Below are 17,667 nucleotides of genomic sequence, written 5' to 3'. Positions count from 1 at the left end.
TTTATATGTAATCAAAGAAATATGTGCACAAACAGATAAATAGGCCTGTAAAAGTTTCTCCCTAGCAGACACCAAGAAAAAAAAGTAGAGGCAGTTGAGAACAACTGAAGACTGGAAGACAGATTTCCACCTTCCAGACATTTGGTGAAGAATAAAAGGCATACAATCTTTCCTACAAATGTTAAGGCAAAAATTCACCACGGTCAAGCACCTCAGCAGTCTGCACAACCACATCACAGATGCTCATACAGACAAGCATTGTAAGAAAAATTTAATCAACATTAGAAAAGCCAACAAACATTTAATCCTAAAATTTCAAAATTCTAACTACAGACATGCTGACGGAATAAAAAAGAGGGGAAAAAGATGCACATGTGAATACTCCTCAGTAATTTCCAGAGTTGAAAGGAGATTGTATAAAGCAAGGAATGACCAAAGGGCTCTTGGTATTGGCATGCTTAGATTTTATCCTTATTCCACATATTTTTTCATTTTAATTTTTTGAGGTTTGGCAATACAGGAGGAGGAAATACAATAATTTTTGTGGGTCTTATTCTCCTTTACTACTGAATTTTCAGATAAACTGAAAAATCAGACAAGTGATTATTCTGTTCATACTTCCCCTCCTCTCCAATCTCCATGTTTTTACTGCAGAGCATGTAAAGTGAAAGTCAACATGTAAAAACAATTTTAGATTAAAACACATCTATATTTAAAAAAATATTATTAAAAGAAGCACATACTGAAAGAAACTGGAATCCTGAGCATTGCATTCTGGTACTATATATGTTAGTCTCATGCGCAAAACCACCATGTTCCAGGTTGAAGGAAATGATATTACTATTTGTGCAATAATAATAAATACAAGAGTCAATTTCAAGAAATAACTTCCTTCCGGAAGTCTTTTACATAGTACACCATGTCAGTGTCAGTCCCGCCCTATAAGAATCTTTTCAACATATTAGGAATTCTGAAGATCATACTAGAAAAACAACACATTTTCAAAACATTAGCTATATGTTATGAAATGAAAATACTTAAGGCAGCCTGTTTGGCATGTGTATCTGTTTTCAAAATTTATTTGTAGTTCACAAAAGGGAATGTTACATCAATAAGAATGTGAAAAAAATTACTTAGTCTAACAAAAATCTATTATTGAAAGAATCATTATTAATAAAAAAGCCATATCTGAAGCATGGTGTATTTCCACTTAATTATGTATTTTTCTGAATGTGTACATGAACCATAAAAAAACCTGTCACTTCTTTTACAGTAAGCAGTTGCTTTTGTTAGGTTACCCCCACCCTAAAAAAATGTGGATTCCCATGTTCAAAGATTACAATTAGCAAGCACCATCATTACAATGCTTTGAAGTCTACCATGCCAAAAAAATCCTGGCCAGGCTTTTGGCCCTCATTTTTTCTCATTCACAACCAATTTCACAATACTCTGACAGCTCAAGGAGTTTTAACACAAGTCATTTATGTGCAATACACACCTCTGTTGAGGTACAAGGTTGATGGCAAGTCCTTTCTAGCCATGTGAAACAGTGCAGACCTGCAGTAAAAATTTGATCTACAGAGACCTACTACAGAATTTCACACTATATTTATATAAACAGTACAGGGTGTGTGGATTCCGTCAAAAAGGCACCCGTATATTCATTTCAACAACACAACTGCTACCTCCAGGTGTTAATTTTATTCATAGCATGAGAAGCCTTTATAAGCTAAATGTACATGCAGAAAAACAGACAAACATGCAAATACCTTTACATATGAATAATTACATAAAACAGAGTCCCTTACTGCTTTCAGCTCTGCAAGAATACTGCAGTCATGAATTAAACATCACCTTCCAAAGTTCTCTATTTTGTGCCTGCTCTGGCAAGGTTTCTGGGAACACTGATTAGAATCTGAATATCTTTACATTACCTCCAACCTTAGGCCCACCAGCTGATCCTGGCTTTCTTGCACTGTTCGAAGGATTTCCTGGCTTTTTAGGTGCCGGAACCTTGAAGGCTGAAGCAGCTGATGATGGCCTATTTCCATCCACTGACTCTTCATCATCAAAGCTTTTGTCTAGAAAAGGATACGTTAAATGAAAATACAACTATTAGAATGGATGTATATTTATTTCCTAATCAACTATTCTGCTTCACATTTCACAGAAATTCACAGAATGTGTAAATAAAAAAAAAGTATTTATCACTTTGTCCTCTGTCTCTGACCTAGGAATAAAATGACAATGAGAAATAAAACATCATTTTCTAAGTCTTAAGTTCTTATGAAATATTTTGCCTTCATAATTAACCATAGTAAAACTGAACAAAAATTGAATCCTACACATTCATTCCCACAAAGGGAAAATATCTTTGTAGAGACTGAAAATTTTTGCCCATTCCTGAATAATGTGGCCAAAGGAAAGCTTTTAACATAATTTTTAACATTCCAGTCCACTAAAGACAATTGCTTCTCCCTTTTCTTCTTTTACTCATGCATGCATTTTCTGCTACACATCCTCCCACAATGTGTCTAACCAGCACTCCCTGTCTCTTTCCTTCCACCCAGATTTTTCAACTTACAATCACAGATCCTCTTGCAGATCAGCCGCCTCATTCCTCTGATAGCTCTTCAATCCCCTCACCCTAGGACGGACCCAGCACCTCACATGGCCACATGCAGTAAATTCTCAATACTAATCAAAGATTCTATCAAAAACTGCTCGCAAACACCCTAGATCCACCACTGAGATTTGTGCCGGCATCTTTCTCTCCCTTCCCTGCACTAGGTGCCGCACAACCAATGAGCTGCAAGGTGACATCATCTTCTGGGAGCCACCGCCAGAGGAAAAGGTGAAAATTCTCCATGCAAATAAATTCATTCCCACACACGGTATTTACCCCTATTCCAATCCTTCATTAAAAAAATTAGACAGACAGACAATACTCTGGGGTTTGCACTCCTCTTTCCTATAACTTCAGGTTTCTGTATTTTTAATAAAGAAATTCATCGCGAGTGACTAAATTGAAGTCTCAATATAAAATATTCAGCCTTAAAAAAACCCCAACCCAAACATATTCCAACAGCAGAATTTAACACTTTCTCAATCCACTTAGGGAAGAAGGATTTATCTATAAGCTTGAGCATGGAAAACATATCAGTCTATGGCTCCTATAATAAATAAAATGGGCGAGGCTGAGACACAGCTGCACTACATTAATGAAAAAACGATTTAGCATATTACCTGCTCCAAAACTGCCATCTCTAAAAAAAAAAAAATTCATTGCGAAGCTCTGTTATCTCTGGAATGGTGACTGTTTACCCTATGTTTATTCAGAACTTGCTCCCAGGGAAATGTCAACTATATGTAATAATACAGCCTCCCAAAGGAGGGTAGCTTTCATTAGAAGGGTGAAGCAATGTTTTGTCCAACACCATTTGCAGCACCATCAAACGACACAACAGAACATGCTGCATTTAACCTGAGACCGCTGCTGCTATAGTTGGTACATTTTTCTAGCATCAGCGAAAAGCTGGGTGTTGCACTAACAGATCTTCGTGATTAGGGAAGAAACAAAACCACCACAAGAAACATCTGCCTGCATATTGACAATTTTCACTAACATCATTTCCTTCTCTCCTAGAAACACCAATTTTTAAAGCATCTTGCTAAGAATAATCATGTTAGGATACATAAACTCTCAGAATTGGGGAAAAGGCATCACCCCCCCCCTTCTTCTGATCGTTGCCATGGAAACAGCACTCCTGCTCAGCACACGGGCTGAGGCAGAATACATTTTGATTCCTGCTGCTTTTACTCTTAGTATCTTAAACAGAACCAGATATCAAGATTTTTGAAGGGGGCAAAACCACTAATCCAAATGTCAGGTTAAATGCAACAAACGAAATGCTTCAACAGAAGCGTAAATAGTAATGGTTAATATCTAGGATACTGGCAACATTACAGGTATGTTTAAAATAGCATTAAGAAACACCTAGTATATTTTTAAACAGCATGAACCAATCAACACTGGTATATGAATATGCTGTCATAAACACTGATTAGAAGGGAAGATATGCTTTTAAAATAAAAACGGCTTTGTTGCTTTTTAAGTTTGGTAATAAAACATGAGAGACTTTCATGTCATTCTCTGGCAGCACTACAATGCAGCACTGATATGCAAATATTGCACAAGAAGCCTTAGAAAAAATAGAACTGTTTGCACTACAATCTTAAGAATAATAGGTGAGCATTTGCTCCCTTATGCAAAACCATATAATCAAGAAAAACCGCAACAACCATGTACTCTGGGAATCAAAGGCTCATATAAATTAATATTATTGTTACCAAACTATTAATTACAAAGGAGTATAGAAGATGGAGAATTGCAGAAGTTACTGCCCCACCACAAAACGCAGAAACTGAATTTCAGAAAAATGCCAAGGCAAACATTCCCAGCTACTGACAAGCTATGTAAATTACACGACAATATATTATACAACACTCTTAATAATTACTCTGTGTAGTTAAATAATATTTTTTTCACCTAAAAAACTGTTAGCACTGGATTAAAAACCTACACTACGGAACAGCTTCATACAGTTTCTTAGTCCACATAAACCCTAGCTTTTGAACTTTTTTTTCCTTTATAATGCCTATGTATATTTGAGAGACATAAAACTGATCTTTAACACCTATATGTGAGTGTTCTTAATTGAATTTATCATGATTTATGTTAAAATAAATTTTAATTTAAAATACAGTTACTGAAAGTGTTCCAAAATTATACCACAGTACCATAAACATATAATATTTATGGGCAAAAAGGATGTGTTTAAATTCTATTAAGGATAAAGTAATAATGCAGCTGAATTTCTTTTGTGGTGTGTTGGTTTGTTTTTAAACAAGCACATCCAGGAAAATTTTGTACCGTGTTTTACAGAAACCCGAGGTTTTCTCCACCCTTTTGGGCCTTTATGCTTTTATTTCCTGAGGCTTTCACAGCAACATAGCCCCAAGTCATCTTTAGGAACATTCCATTTTCAGAAAGATGTTTAACAGTATTTGTGAAGATCTGAAACCTAAAGGCTGTATTTATGGCAGTTAACAAAACAGAAGCATATTTGTTTGCAGTACATCTATTTTCCACGTGCTCTCACTCATGTGCAAAGACACTTGTTTGGATCTCTTATAAAAGCATTTCCAGATACTCCAGCACAAAGAACCCCCCAGCTCAAGGTAAAACTGCTACTCCACAGGGTATAATCAAGGTGCAGTTCTGTACAAACCAGCTGAGCTAAACTTGTTTACTCTGTGCTTTCGTTTCGTCAGTGGACTGGGGCTGGAGCTCACGACGGTCAACGTGCAGATCATTATGGTAGTTCTACTGTCAATAACAGTCCACTAACATAATTATTTTCTGTAACAGGAGTCATAAAATCCTAAATATAATTGATATTTCAAAACAAATATCTGAAGAACGTAAACATTTCTACTCTAAAATGACTAGCTAGTTTTCATTCTAGGTAATTTTAAAGGCCAAACACTTTCAGTGTATCAAATTTTACATATGCAAATACACCTGACAGCTGAAAAGCACTACTCAAACAGCATTTTGCAACAAACCTCTAAGCTACTGAAAACTGTAGCTCTTTGAATTCCTAGCAATGTACAGAACATCCTACATGAAAAACACTGACCGACACGGAACCTCAGTTCAATCTCACAAGACTGTTATTGTACTCAGTATCTTCATTTAAAAATGACAAAGGGTGAGAAGAGTTTTGGAGGTAAGCACATTCCACAGAGAAGAGCCTGGAATCTTGTACTGCCAAAAGGTCCTGAAAAAAGCTGATGAGTATCAAGTGTTCTCACTTTGGTACAAGTTCTCTTCAAGATTAACAACTTCAAAGCATAAAAAAAAAAAATTTAAAAAAATATTCAAGAAAAGGTGGTTCTTCTACTCAAAAAGCTACAATGACACGATTAAACTTCCAAGCATGAAAAGTTCTCTCTTCAACAGAGCAGAGAGATCTGTACTGCAGAGGAGTGTCCTGCATGCAAGTAATGTGCAGCAAGTGAACTGGTATCAATGAACCACTGTGTATTTCTACAAAACATTTTCAAAGGAGTGTTAGCATAGAGATTTTCCAACAGGAGGATTCAAAGGAATGGTCTAGTGAAAAAGACACCAAAACAACCCATATGACATGTCAGACCCTACAGTTTACCACACTTTCAAGACCTGGCATTTACCGAAGTTATTTTAAGTTTAAATCCAGACACACTTGTTCAATTAGAAACATAGACCAAAACCTGAACCATCACACAGAGGTTTAAATACCAGAACTCTTAAGAAACAAACTATGCAATTTGAACTAAAAATAACTAAGAAATATGCGATATCTTTGGGCCTTGCAGCATTACTCTTTGGGGCCAGATTTCAAATATGTACTATCTGGTTTTTTAAGTATTCAGATATCAAAGGATAACCATTTACAATCAAACTTGATGCTCAAAAATCCATTCTAGTACTCCCAACGCCAAAAACTTCTGATCAAGCTATTTGCTGTGATTTGGCTTGAAAGCAATACAAGTGATTAAAGATGTATCCAAAGACAAAGCAGAATCTAAAACTTTCAATATCTAGAGAGAAAAATATTTTAAAGAAAATTAAATTAAAATACATTCATTGTCACTGCAACACAAGCCTTTCCCTTAGCTGGTCTTAAGATTCATAGGATGAATGTGACATCTAATATCTTAATATTTTGTAAGTCACAGTCAACAACAGAAGAATAAAATACAGTATCATCTACACAGCTGCAGACATAGGAGTTCTATATTCTACTTATGCTACTCAGCAGCAGCAAGTCTGAAGTTAACTGATGTTAAAGCAGATCTGCAAGTAACACCACAGGGAGGAAAAATCCTGATCCTCTCCAGTAGCAGTGAACTAAAGCTAGCCATCAGGCAAATCTCCCTACTGTATCAGTATTGACATCTTACATACCTAACACTACCAAATTGCGGTATGTTACAATAGATTAACAATGGTCAAACCAGAGAACATAGATATCTTTATTAAAACTGCTTTTCAACTTTGACTTTTGTCAAAAACATGCCCTTCCTATACCCATTTTCTTTCAAGTATTGCTAGCAGATAACAAATGCTTTTGAACTACTGTGAACAGCTCCTCTTTCACACCACAAACTGTTTATAATGACATGATTGCAAAATCGTGCCGAAGCAAAACAATGAGAAGCAGATGAACTTGTTACATTTCCCAAGTAACTTCTACATCTTGCACCTACCAAGACTCCCAACTTGCCAGTCTTCCTTCCGTGATTTACAACCATAGACTGCATCAATTACTTGGAACATCTGGGTCTGGATGGTTAGCTCAATTCCAGATGAACTGGTACAGCCTACAGTTCCTGTCAAGCATGAAAATGAAGCCACAAGCACTACAAATGCATCAGGTTAGTTGATCCTTCTAATCCATACTTCAAGCCAATGCCCCACATTATTTAGTGAGCACTTTATCCCTTACACATCAGGCATTCCACACAGCTCGAATCTGTTTGTCCTGACACAAAGGACAGGATTCATTTGCCTAAGCACAGTCATCTAAAACCAGTTTAGACAGTCCTGGGTATCCTGTCTGGCTGCCAGCTGACATTCCAGAAGGGCACAGATCCCTTGCGGGTCTCCTGTCACGCTTGTTTGCTCACTGTGGCTACTGCAAGACACCTCAAGTGGCACTAGAAGCCTATGTCTGGGAGGGTGATTCGCACCTAAGATCTACCATAAACGCGTAATTCCCAGGCATTCTCCCTGTGCCACAGCAGGTAGATGGTTTGTGAACAATTAGGAAACAAAATATCTTGCAAAGACAGAACTCTGCTTCTCACAACAAGGGAGGCCTGGTTCCTCAGAAGATGACAGAGTATAGCGACAGAAGTAACATTAGGCTACTTGCTGATGGATTTAACTTTTACTTCCTGGTACCGGCTCTGTTTCACTTCGCATTCCTGAAAGAGGCAACTGTACCCGTGATTCATCACTGGAACATGGTCCTTACATTCTGTGCAACACATTTTGATGCTCTTCAGCAAAATCACAAACTTGTACCGAAGAGACTCTTTTTTCCACTGTAACCTCACAGGGGAAGGGAGGGTGGTGAGTAAAAAATACTAATGACAGAAGTAGCTAAAAAATACAATTCAGTTCAAAAAAACCCCAATGTACTAAGGCCACTGGTGAAGCCCAGCATATTCCTTCACACACCAGTTTTCAGGCAGTTCCAGTGGACTAGTGTAAGCGAAAAGAAAAAAGAATAAAGGGCAGCAAGTATGGGGAGGAGCCAGCTGTCAGTAACAGGAATGATGCAAATATTTATCAGTTAAATTTATGCTGCTGAGCAAAACTCAAATTCTGACAAAGGCCCCCTAACTTTTCAACAAGCAAACGGCATTGAAGCAGTACAGATCAGCTGCAGCAAACTGAAAGAGGCTCACACCAGATATAGGGTTTTTCTTGTTCTGGTTTGCTTTCTAAGTGAATAAGGCAAAAGAAAAGAAGGGAAAACTGGATCAAACAGAGACATTTAGAAATGAAGTATTTAAGAGTGGCAGTGACAATTGCCATGGTAATTATCCACGTTTCTTACAGTTCTATTCTAATGATACTGATAACTTATCCATTTCTTTCCATAGCTCATGAAGGAATATGTTCGGAAAAGATTTAATTCCAAAAAAATATAACACAATCCAGTATTATTCTTCTGACCCCAAAGAAAAGCTAGTCTTACAGTTGATCTCACTATTATCTGGCTGAAAGATCAGATTTACATACAGGCTTCAAACAAAGCTACAACAAGCCAGAATAAGCAATTGAGCTAATTTCACTCCCAAGCAAAGCTTCATCCCATTTCTAGTTTTGGAATATCTCCTCTAAATCTAAGCTATTTTCTCATTTTTACCCATTAAGGTTGAAGACAGTTTCTTCAATTTTTGCTATATTTTTTACCTTTGCAGCATCTGTAAAATTATTTCCACCATGCAGTTAAACGTCAAAATAAATAACTAAATGATTCCTTTAATCAGTTATAAAATCTTACAATTGAACTCTCCTTTGTTAAACATTTCCCAAGTGCTTTTTATAGTAACTTACTGAAAAATGGAGATGCAGGCAGTATCACTGTACTTTACAACTCAGCAATTTCACTTTATTTACAGCTGTGCTCAGGCATGTTCAATACCCTTCTGAGTCAACACCTAATAGGCTGTAACCCATTAGTAACCAAAGCACAATTTTATCAGTTAAGGGGGAAGAGAAATATAGCTAGGGACTCCAGAATTCATGGCAAGGTGACACCTAAAATAGGATTCAAGATTAAACAGCAAGATAAATAAAAAGTACTTATCTACTATTACTGTTCTTCAAAATCTGCAATATGTCATTGCTTTAGGCCACATTGTTTAGGCCACACTGCACTGCACTAAAAAGTTAACAAGTAGTGTGTCTTTTGAGCAGAGGGAAGGAAAAAAGTGTAGAAAGGACACACACATGCCTTGCAGAAGAAATTGAAGTCTGACAATTACTAACAATTTAAACACATTGTAGGTTGACTCAGTAGCTCTAACACAAAAGGAATACTCCGCTGTTCTAGCACAAAGCAAAACATGTCTACTTCAGCACAGGTGCTTTGCTCTTCTATGAAATATCAGAAGTAAAACTGAGAAGGGCAGTAACTTCTGAAGCAATCAAGACCTCTGGTAAATAAGCACAAGTACTGCTGTAGAAAGTCTCCCTGTCCAGACAGCAATTAAAATAATATTAGGTAGTTCATATAAAATAGTAGTAACTAAAAAATAAATTAAAGGCTTGAAGAGAATATTTAATTGATGCCTGGTAAATCTGTGAGCCACGAAAGAGACTCATAATTTGTATCAAAAGTTATGGTTTATTTAACTGTTGTAACCTGTCTGAATTCAGGCCTTATTTTTGGCCTAACACTTCACTCTGTTGCTTAAGTTACCCTCTTGAAGAGCTACCACTTCAAATACGCTCTTGAAGTATAAACTTGACTATTCATCTTTAAAATACTCTGTAACTCAACAGGCAGTTTTTGCTCCGTAGGTCTGGTTTCATTCCTGTCTTCACCATCTAGGCTCCAGCAGTTAATTATTTTTTTCTTCACAAGTTTCGTTTGCTTGAGCACCAAGTATCTACTCTTGATACTACCAGTATTTTCTTCAGTGAATCTAATCTCCTATATTAAAATCAACATAGTTAATATGAAAACACATTATATTTAGAATCTATTATCCATAAATTGCAATAACATGATAAGCATTATCACCGCTATTTCTTAAATTCAGAAATGTGAGAAAAAAAGGCCCATCATTTTACCATGTGTAACCAAGTCAATCAAATGACTGATATCCATGGAGGAAGAAATCGTGGTACTTCCAATACCTAATTCATTCACACAGAAACATTTAAAGCATTTAATGATTTGATATTTTCAAACTATCGGTTGCATCATTGCAAAGATAACAAAGGCAGTCATTAGGATCATGTTCATTCACCTTTAACATACATCACACATATGTGATACAAAGGGCCATGTGATACATATCACACAATATCAACAGCAGGTTTGCAATGTGTGAGCTTAAATTGTGATTTACTGATGGAGGCTGACACTCACAAATTTACTTCTGTCACCAAGGAATTTATTTTAGTTGCAAACTTCTGCATTACTTTTTAGTGTGGACTATTTCTATGTGTTAAACTAAATTTGTACATTGAAAATGTGAAACAGCAAGGCAAATAAAACACAGGTCCTAGAAGCTGGAAGTGTCACTCTAATAAGAACACACAGCAGTTAAGATGTAGAGAGACATGTTTTTCTAAACTTACTTTAAGACCCTGTAGTTCAGGAATTAGCAAATCTTAATCTCTGAAAACGTGCACACCGCAGTACAGAGTAAAAGGAGTTGTTAAGAGTATCTGAGTTCACTTACCAATCTATTTTCTACCTCACATATTCAGAAGAGGAGATTAAGAAATTACAGCAAATATGGCTGGTATGTAGTTAGGCGGTTTGAGTAGCTGGCGTTACTCCCCTTCTTTTGTTAGAACATCATCCAATCCCAGACTAATACATACTACCTGCTTCTCTCAGTCTTTCTAAATAGTTTGCAAAAATAAGCTCAATGCTGCAAACAGACCTCAGACAAAACTCATCCATACAAAAAATGCTTTTGATCTTCAAGTTCAATAGCAACCTCATATTGCATAAGCTGATTGACTAAAGGACTTTCATCAGGTCAACACACAATACAATCCGAAACAATCAAAAGTTATTTCAGCAAAAATAAGTCTACCAATGTTAATGTTTTATGTGACCATGGAACATCACCATGGATCTCTTGACATCTGATGAAAGCAAAAATATCTAATTTGAAGAAAGTAAGTTCTATAGGCTGTTAAGAGCTTTGCTGTACAACTTCATCCATTCTCCTCACCTTTCCTCGGGCTCAAACTATCCCAAAGTTTGAGGGCTTTTAAGCTGAGGAGAAGAATTTTCACATCACTTAAATACACATGAAGGTGTAGCAAAGAAATTTTACACCAGCAGCCATGAAAATCTTGTTGCCTATACTCCACAGAGCTGTGAAACTCAACTTGGAGTTTTAAACTGTAGTTACTTCTGGTAAGAATCTACAGGCATAGTTGGTTTTCAAAAGGCTCTTTCAAGTTAAGCACTGCTTTCTTCTTACAGTCACTACAAAACTGTATTTTGATGAAGGAGTTGAGAAAGGAAGAATCCACAAATCCAAACCTGCAACTCTTTAAGGTATACAGAGTGGAATTTCTCCTTCAGGTGAATACCACAGGAGACCCTTCACTTCTGAATGCATTTCAGACACCTGAAATGATCCAATTACAGCTTACCTGCTCATCAGTATTTACTACAGTAAGACTTCATTAAAAGCAACATATAACAGCACAGAAAAACTCATACTTAATAGATAATAAAGATGAAAACTAACCCCGCAAAGCAAATATCGAATCAGTCATATGAAACAGTCTTGCAATGTCTGTCAAAGAAAATCCTTACTAGACTTCACATTTCTCTTTGGGCCATTGACAATGCTAATGCTTATTTCAAAATGTACTTTTTTTTTTTTTTAAAAAAAAAAACTCATAATATTAAAAATAGCCTGGAATAATCAAAGATGTTCCAAAACAAATAAGGAAACCAACTGAAATATGAAAGGATTTTTTTTTTTCCTTACATAACTTTTTCTTAAAAACAAATGAAAACAGACTCCAAAAGCAGCCAACAGTTTCGGAGGCCAGATTAAACCTATCTGCAAATCTTTTTAGGGCAACTGGTGTTTCACTTTTAATGAACACCAACCTCAAACTCCCCAGAACTGAACACCAAAAATTCCTCGACACTTTAAAAGTGTTGTTTAGAAACAGGAAGACAAAACTTACTTGTAGTTACTGTTCTACACTATAAAAAAAGTCAAGTGCAGTTATCACTCCAGAACCCGCACTGGTTTTGAGAAACTAACTGTTTGTCATCTGTTTGCAGCTTTGTTTTAAAGTAAGAAACTCTCTCAGTTGCATGTTTCTTCCTTGAATTATTTTTTTTTAATTCACAATGTTGAACCTCACTGTATTCATCCATTCTCTGAGTAGAAGCTGTCTTTTCATATAGCCCTTGGCTTGTTTACACATTCTCTCCCACTCAGTTGTTCCACTGTCTCACCGTTCTTTTACTGCTATTAGCAACGGTATGTGTACTTTATACACAAAACACTACTCAGAATCTATGTTAATCACTGAGACTAGCATATGCCCATACTGTGAAAAGCTTTGCACTCATTTGGTTAAGAACCACAACCTAATTCCAGCTCCCAATACTTGTCCTTCCCTTTTCAAGCACAGTGAGTAAAGCCATTTCCCAAACCAACTGCTGACAACGGAAGAGGAGGGGTGCAGAGCAACTACAGGGAAATAAGACAGTGCAGGCACAATAAAGCATGTTAAAAAAACAAGTCCAAAGAAAAACAGAAAAGGGAACAAGAAATGCTTTTCTACACCCCAGAAGAAACTTCTGCTGCTACTCCATCCCCCCTGCTTCCCGAAACGACACCGGATGGTACAAAGCAGCACAGTTATATCCTGCCCAATTTCTAGGCCAGTGAAGTAATTGCTTTATTACCATCATTGACAGGACTCTTAGTTTAAAAAGCCAAAATCAGACACATGCATCAGAAATGCCTATGTACAATTTTATATATACATTTCAAATTAAACTAATGTCTCAAAGATCACTATAGTCTTTGTACCTTTACTATGTCCCATCTTTTCTTTCAGTCAAAAGTAAAAATATTAAAGCTGTACAGCACCCACATTCTACAGAAACTACTAATCAGATTAAAGACTTAGGAAGACAGCCTTCCCTCAGAAGACCATCAGGGAATGGAAGATAATTGTTCTTGTGCTGTAGAACTATGCATACAATGCTGAAGTATTTTGAAAGAAGAAAAATTCCATAATTCAATACGCATATGTAGTAAGATATAAGGACAATTCTTATTCATAAACCAGTCACATAGGATTTATCATCTGAAATCTGACAAGTGCTTCAAGTCATGCAACATCAATACACTGTATGCCACTTAAATAAAAACCCACCAATAAAGTCAATTTATCTCATTCGTTCTATGATTCAAAATAGCATTAGTATGCTATTTTGCAACTAATGTGTGCACCAAATACATCCTCTTACAAAGCTGATTATATGCTTTTAGATAGCCTTCAAATACCTTATGTCTGGTACTGCAGTATGTTTAGTACATCTTAAGAGAACCTATGTCTAATCTTGCCTTCATGGTCCCTCATAGTTTTAGGCAAGTAATTTTGTACTTATTCGAATCACCTCCTTGGACTGGGAGCAAGACAGTCCCTGACCTTTGGAATAACAAAGCAGCATAGCACAGGCTGACAAGAAGATGTGAAAGCACTGACAGAAGCCAGTGAATCACAAACCCTGAAGAAAATGCACAACGCGATGTGCTGAGCACTTCAGTTAGCAACCTCCTAAACACCCTAATCTGGTTATCAACGGATAAGGGCAGAAATGCATTATCCTCTCCAAGCAATAAGAAATCTAGAGTGAGGAAGGGTTCCTGACTGGTTTTCCTCGGCCTCAGAACACAACTTGCAGGTCAAACACAGACCTACATTCACACAAGAATGTGAAATGCCTTTAAGACTGAGCTAGTGCATGCTTTCCCACTGGCAGACATTCAATACAGTAGAAGGAGCAGTCCAATTGTTTGCTGGGCCACAAACACAGTACTGTGGTTTTTTCCTCTACATTCTTCCAGCAAAAAGACTGGTGAGCTTGAGACAGTTCACATGGGAGCAAACAGAAAATCTGGCTCTTCCCTTTAATCTTTACTTGAGAAATCAGATTAAGATTCAACAGTTAAGCACCACATTTTATTTACATTTCTACTTGTGCTCAAGAAAACTGGAGAAAACACCAGTAGGTTACAAAAACAGTGTCCTGCATTCAAGATAAAACATTGGAATTACCACCTCTACATAGCATTTTCAAACATACTCTATGCAATTTTGTAATGTACCTAGGCTGCTTAAGGAAGAAGACCAAATAAAATCTGTTCTTTAAAGTATCTGTATGACACCTTCCATCAAATTGTGGCAGAGTGTCGCAAATAATAAGTTAAACATACATACTGGCCACAACATAGTGACATTTTGTCAAGAAAAGACATTTTTCAAAGGCTACAGAATCACTAAACTTAAAACAGACTGTTTCTCCTATGTTGCATACATAGGAAGAGGTACAGGATATTTGCAAAACAAAAGACCATGGCAAAACCTACACATAAATTCAGAAAAAAAGATCAGAAAGTTTTCTCAATAGTAACTAAGGTTTTGTTTTCCCTAGCAGTTTCATAACACAACGTCAGAAGACTGAATTCCTTGCAAATGTGGTAAGCAGTAGTTTTAAGAGAGACCAACAGCTACATAATCATCCTACACACTGTTAATTGAATCTGGCGTTATTGCTCAAAGCTCCTACACAGAATGTCAGCTGACTGCCTGAACAGTACTTTGTTCTCAGTGCCTTTGTTAATGACGAATTAAATTATACAGAAGAGAGCTCCACAGCAACCCTCACTTTATAAACCTCGACCATTAGAGAACCACAAAAGTCCTATGGCTTTGCCTAGGGAATGCAGTCATTAACATGCTACAACTTGCATACTTAATCAGCATGCTACCACAATCCATGTTTACAACATGGAGAACTGTGTTGCTTCCCAGGAGAAGAAAAAAGACGAAAACATTCCCAGCAAAAAAATCTCAACAAGAAAGAGCTTACTACACATTCAGTTCTACAAAGACCATGACCTCCCTTGCATCTTGCAGATCATATGACAAACAAAACCACAAATGTCCGAGAACTGCCTGATTTTTTTAAAACTGTGCAGTCCAGCCTTAATTTCACTGCTCTGGCCCACCGATTATCCCTTTCAGTCTCTAACCTATCAAAGAACTGAGTGCAAAACATACAGTTCATGACACCTTAGGAAAAGGTCTTTCTCAGGACTCCTACTGCTGGTTTTTTTCAGTGAATTCAGATAAAAGAGTCTTCTTAATCTAAATATCTGTTAAGTCCATCTTTCTTAATGTTATCCAAAACCACATACATAATCATTTGTAGAAGCACAGCCCTCCTACTGGATTCCTAAACTTGCTGCAAGTCAAATGAACACTTCTCAAGTTTCTCTGAAAATAATAGCAAAGATAGGAAGTTATCAAGTCATTAAGCTCAAAGAACCTCCTGTCACGCAAAACCATGTTATAGAAACAAAACATATGCCCAGTTTTTAATCAAAATGCAGCAATATAGCCTGTATGGCTTTACTGACCTACTTTCCACTGGTTTGTGTAACAGTACACTAAGCAGTGAAGGAAACGTAGTAATAAAGACATGGGATGTTAAATATGTATTCCTAGCCCTAGAAGTAAGGCACTTCTATGAATATACTGAACGACTATGACTTCCTCCCCAGAACAGTGCAGATGAACACACACTTGTTTACAACGCACTGTGGTAAATCCAGCCTTCCCCTACAGAACAGGCAAACACAACCAACACTGGGACAAGAGGTGGTACACAGAATGCCAGCGTCAGGATGCAGCACGGAAACTGCCTGCGCTGTAAATAATTCAGATCCATGGGCCATCCCAGAGATACACGCACGGTTAAGATTTAAAGATAGCCTGGGGCTAATGAGCTCTGGTGCCGAGACAGCCCCGCACGTACAGCCCGTGAGCGGCAGGCTCCGGAGGCACCTAACTGCATCAGGATAAGATGTCAACCTGCCACACAGGGGACTTAAAACGCTTAATACGGTCAAACCTCGCTTTGGCAGGCGGAAGACGCGGATGGGAGCCCGGCAAGCCCGCCTTTTTCCCCTCACGGAGGGGAGCCCCGGCAACTCCCCTTTCCCCCTCACGGGAGGGAATCGACTGGCGCACACACCTTTTACCCCTCACTGAAGGGGAACCTGGCACCTGCCTTCCCCCCTCCCAGAGAACATCGCCTGGCATCCACCTTCTCCTCTCACTGGAGATGAACCCTGTAATTGCCTTCTCCCCCTTACAGAGCGCGGCCGCCTTTCCCCTCACGGGAAGACGTCACCTGGCACCTGCCTTCCTCCTCAAGGGAGGGCATCACCTGGTAGTCCTCCTTCCTCCTCACGAAGCCGAGTCCCACACCCGCACTTCCCCCTCATGGAGCCCCCCCTCCCTTGACGGAGGGGAGCCTGGCACCTTCCCTCTCACAGCACGCAGCCCCGAACCCGTCTTTCCCCCTCACCAGAGGGCACCGCCTAGCACTCCTCCCCCTCGCCCCCTTTCCTCCCTCAGGGAGCAAAGCCTGGCACCTGCTTTCCCCCCTCATTGGAGAAGATCGCTTGGCGCCCCTCTTCTCTCCCTCAGGAAGCTGACCCCGCACCCACCGTCCCCGCTAAACCTCACACTCCCTTTTCCCCCGAACCTGCCTTCCCTCTCACCGCAAGGCATAGCCTGGCATTCCCCTTTCCCCTCAGGAAGCGGAGCCCAACACTCGCCTTCCTCTTCACTGGAGGACTTCACCAGGCACCCCCCTTCCCTTCCTCATGGAACAGAGCCCGGTACTTGCCTTCGCCCTCACAGAGCCTCCGGGCCCGTGACAGAGGAGAGCCGGGTATCCTCATTCCCCCTCACAGAACGGAACCCCGAACCTGTCTTTCCCCTAACCAGAGAGCACCGCTTAGCACTCCCCTTCCCTCCCCCAGTGAACAAAACCCGGCACCTGCCTTCACCCCTCGCTGGAGAACATCGCTTGGCGCCCCCCTTCTCTTCCTCATGAAGCAGAGCCCCACAGCCTCTTTCCCCCTCAACAGAGAGCATCGCTTGACAGCCCATTCTCTCTTTCAAGAAGCGCACCCCGCACCCACGTTCCCATCAAAGAGCCCCTCAAACCCGCACCCCCTTCCCCCTCATGCAGCCCCGAACCCGCCTTTCCCCTCCCTGGAGAACATCGCTTGGCA

At 38.8% G+C, this 17,667-nt stretch overlaps 1 protein-coding gene across 41 annotated transcripts in view; it reads right to left on the bottom strand.

Annotated features, from left to right (window-relative positions):
• Positions 1-17,667, bottom strand: part of CLASP2 (cytoplasmic linker associated protein 2) — a 155,966-nt gene that overhangs the window by 88,637 nt on the left and 49,662 nt on the right. For 31 of the 41 annotated variants that reach the window (XM_054060001.1, XM_054060006.1, XM_054060003.1 and 28 more), the window contains one exon: positions 1,935-2,081. In XM_054060001.1, the coding sequence (XP_053915976.1) occupies positions 1,935-2,081 (147 nt within the window). Of the gene's footprint in view, positions 1-1,934; positions 2,082-2,584; positions 2,782-17,667 lie in introns of those variants that run through there. The other 10 variants (XM_054060040.1, XM_054060043.1, XM_054060039.1 and 7 more) reach the window with 3 other exon arrangements.

This window comes from Cuculus canorus, chromosome 2 (assembly GCF_017976375.1).
Source record: "Cuculus canorus isolate bCucCan1 chromosome 2, bCucCan1.pri, whole genome shotgun sequence".
Lineage (NCBI taxonomy): Eukaryota > Metazoa > Chordata > Aves > Cuculiformes > Cuculidae > Cuculus > Cuculus canorus.
The sequence above is the reverse complement of the archived record's forward strand: the minus strand, read 5'-3'. Positions and strand labels throughout refer to the sequence as shown.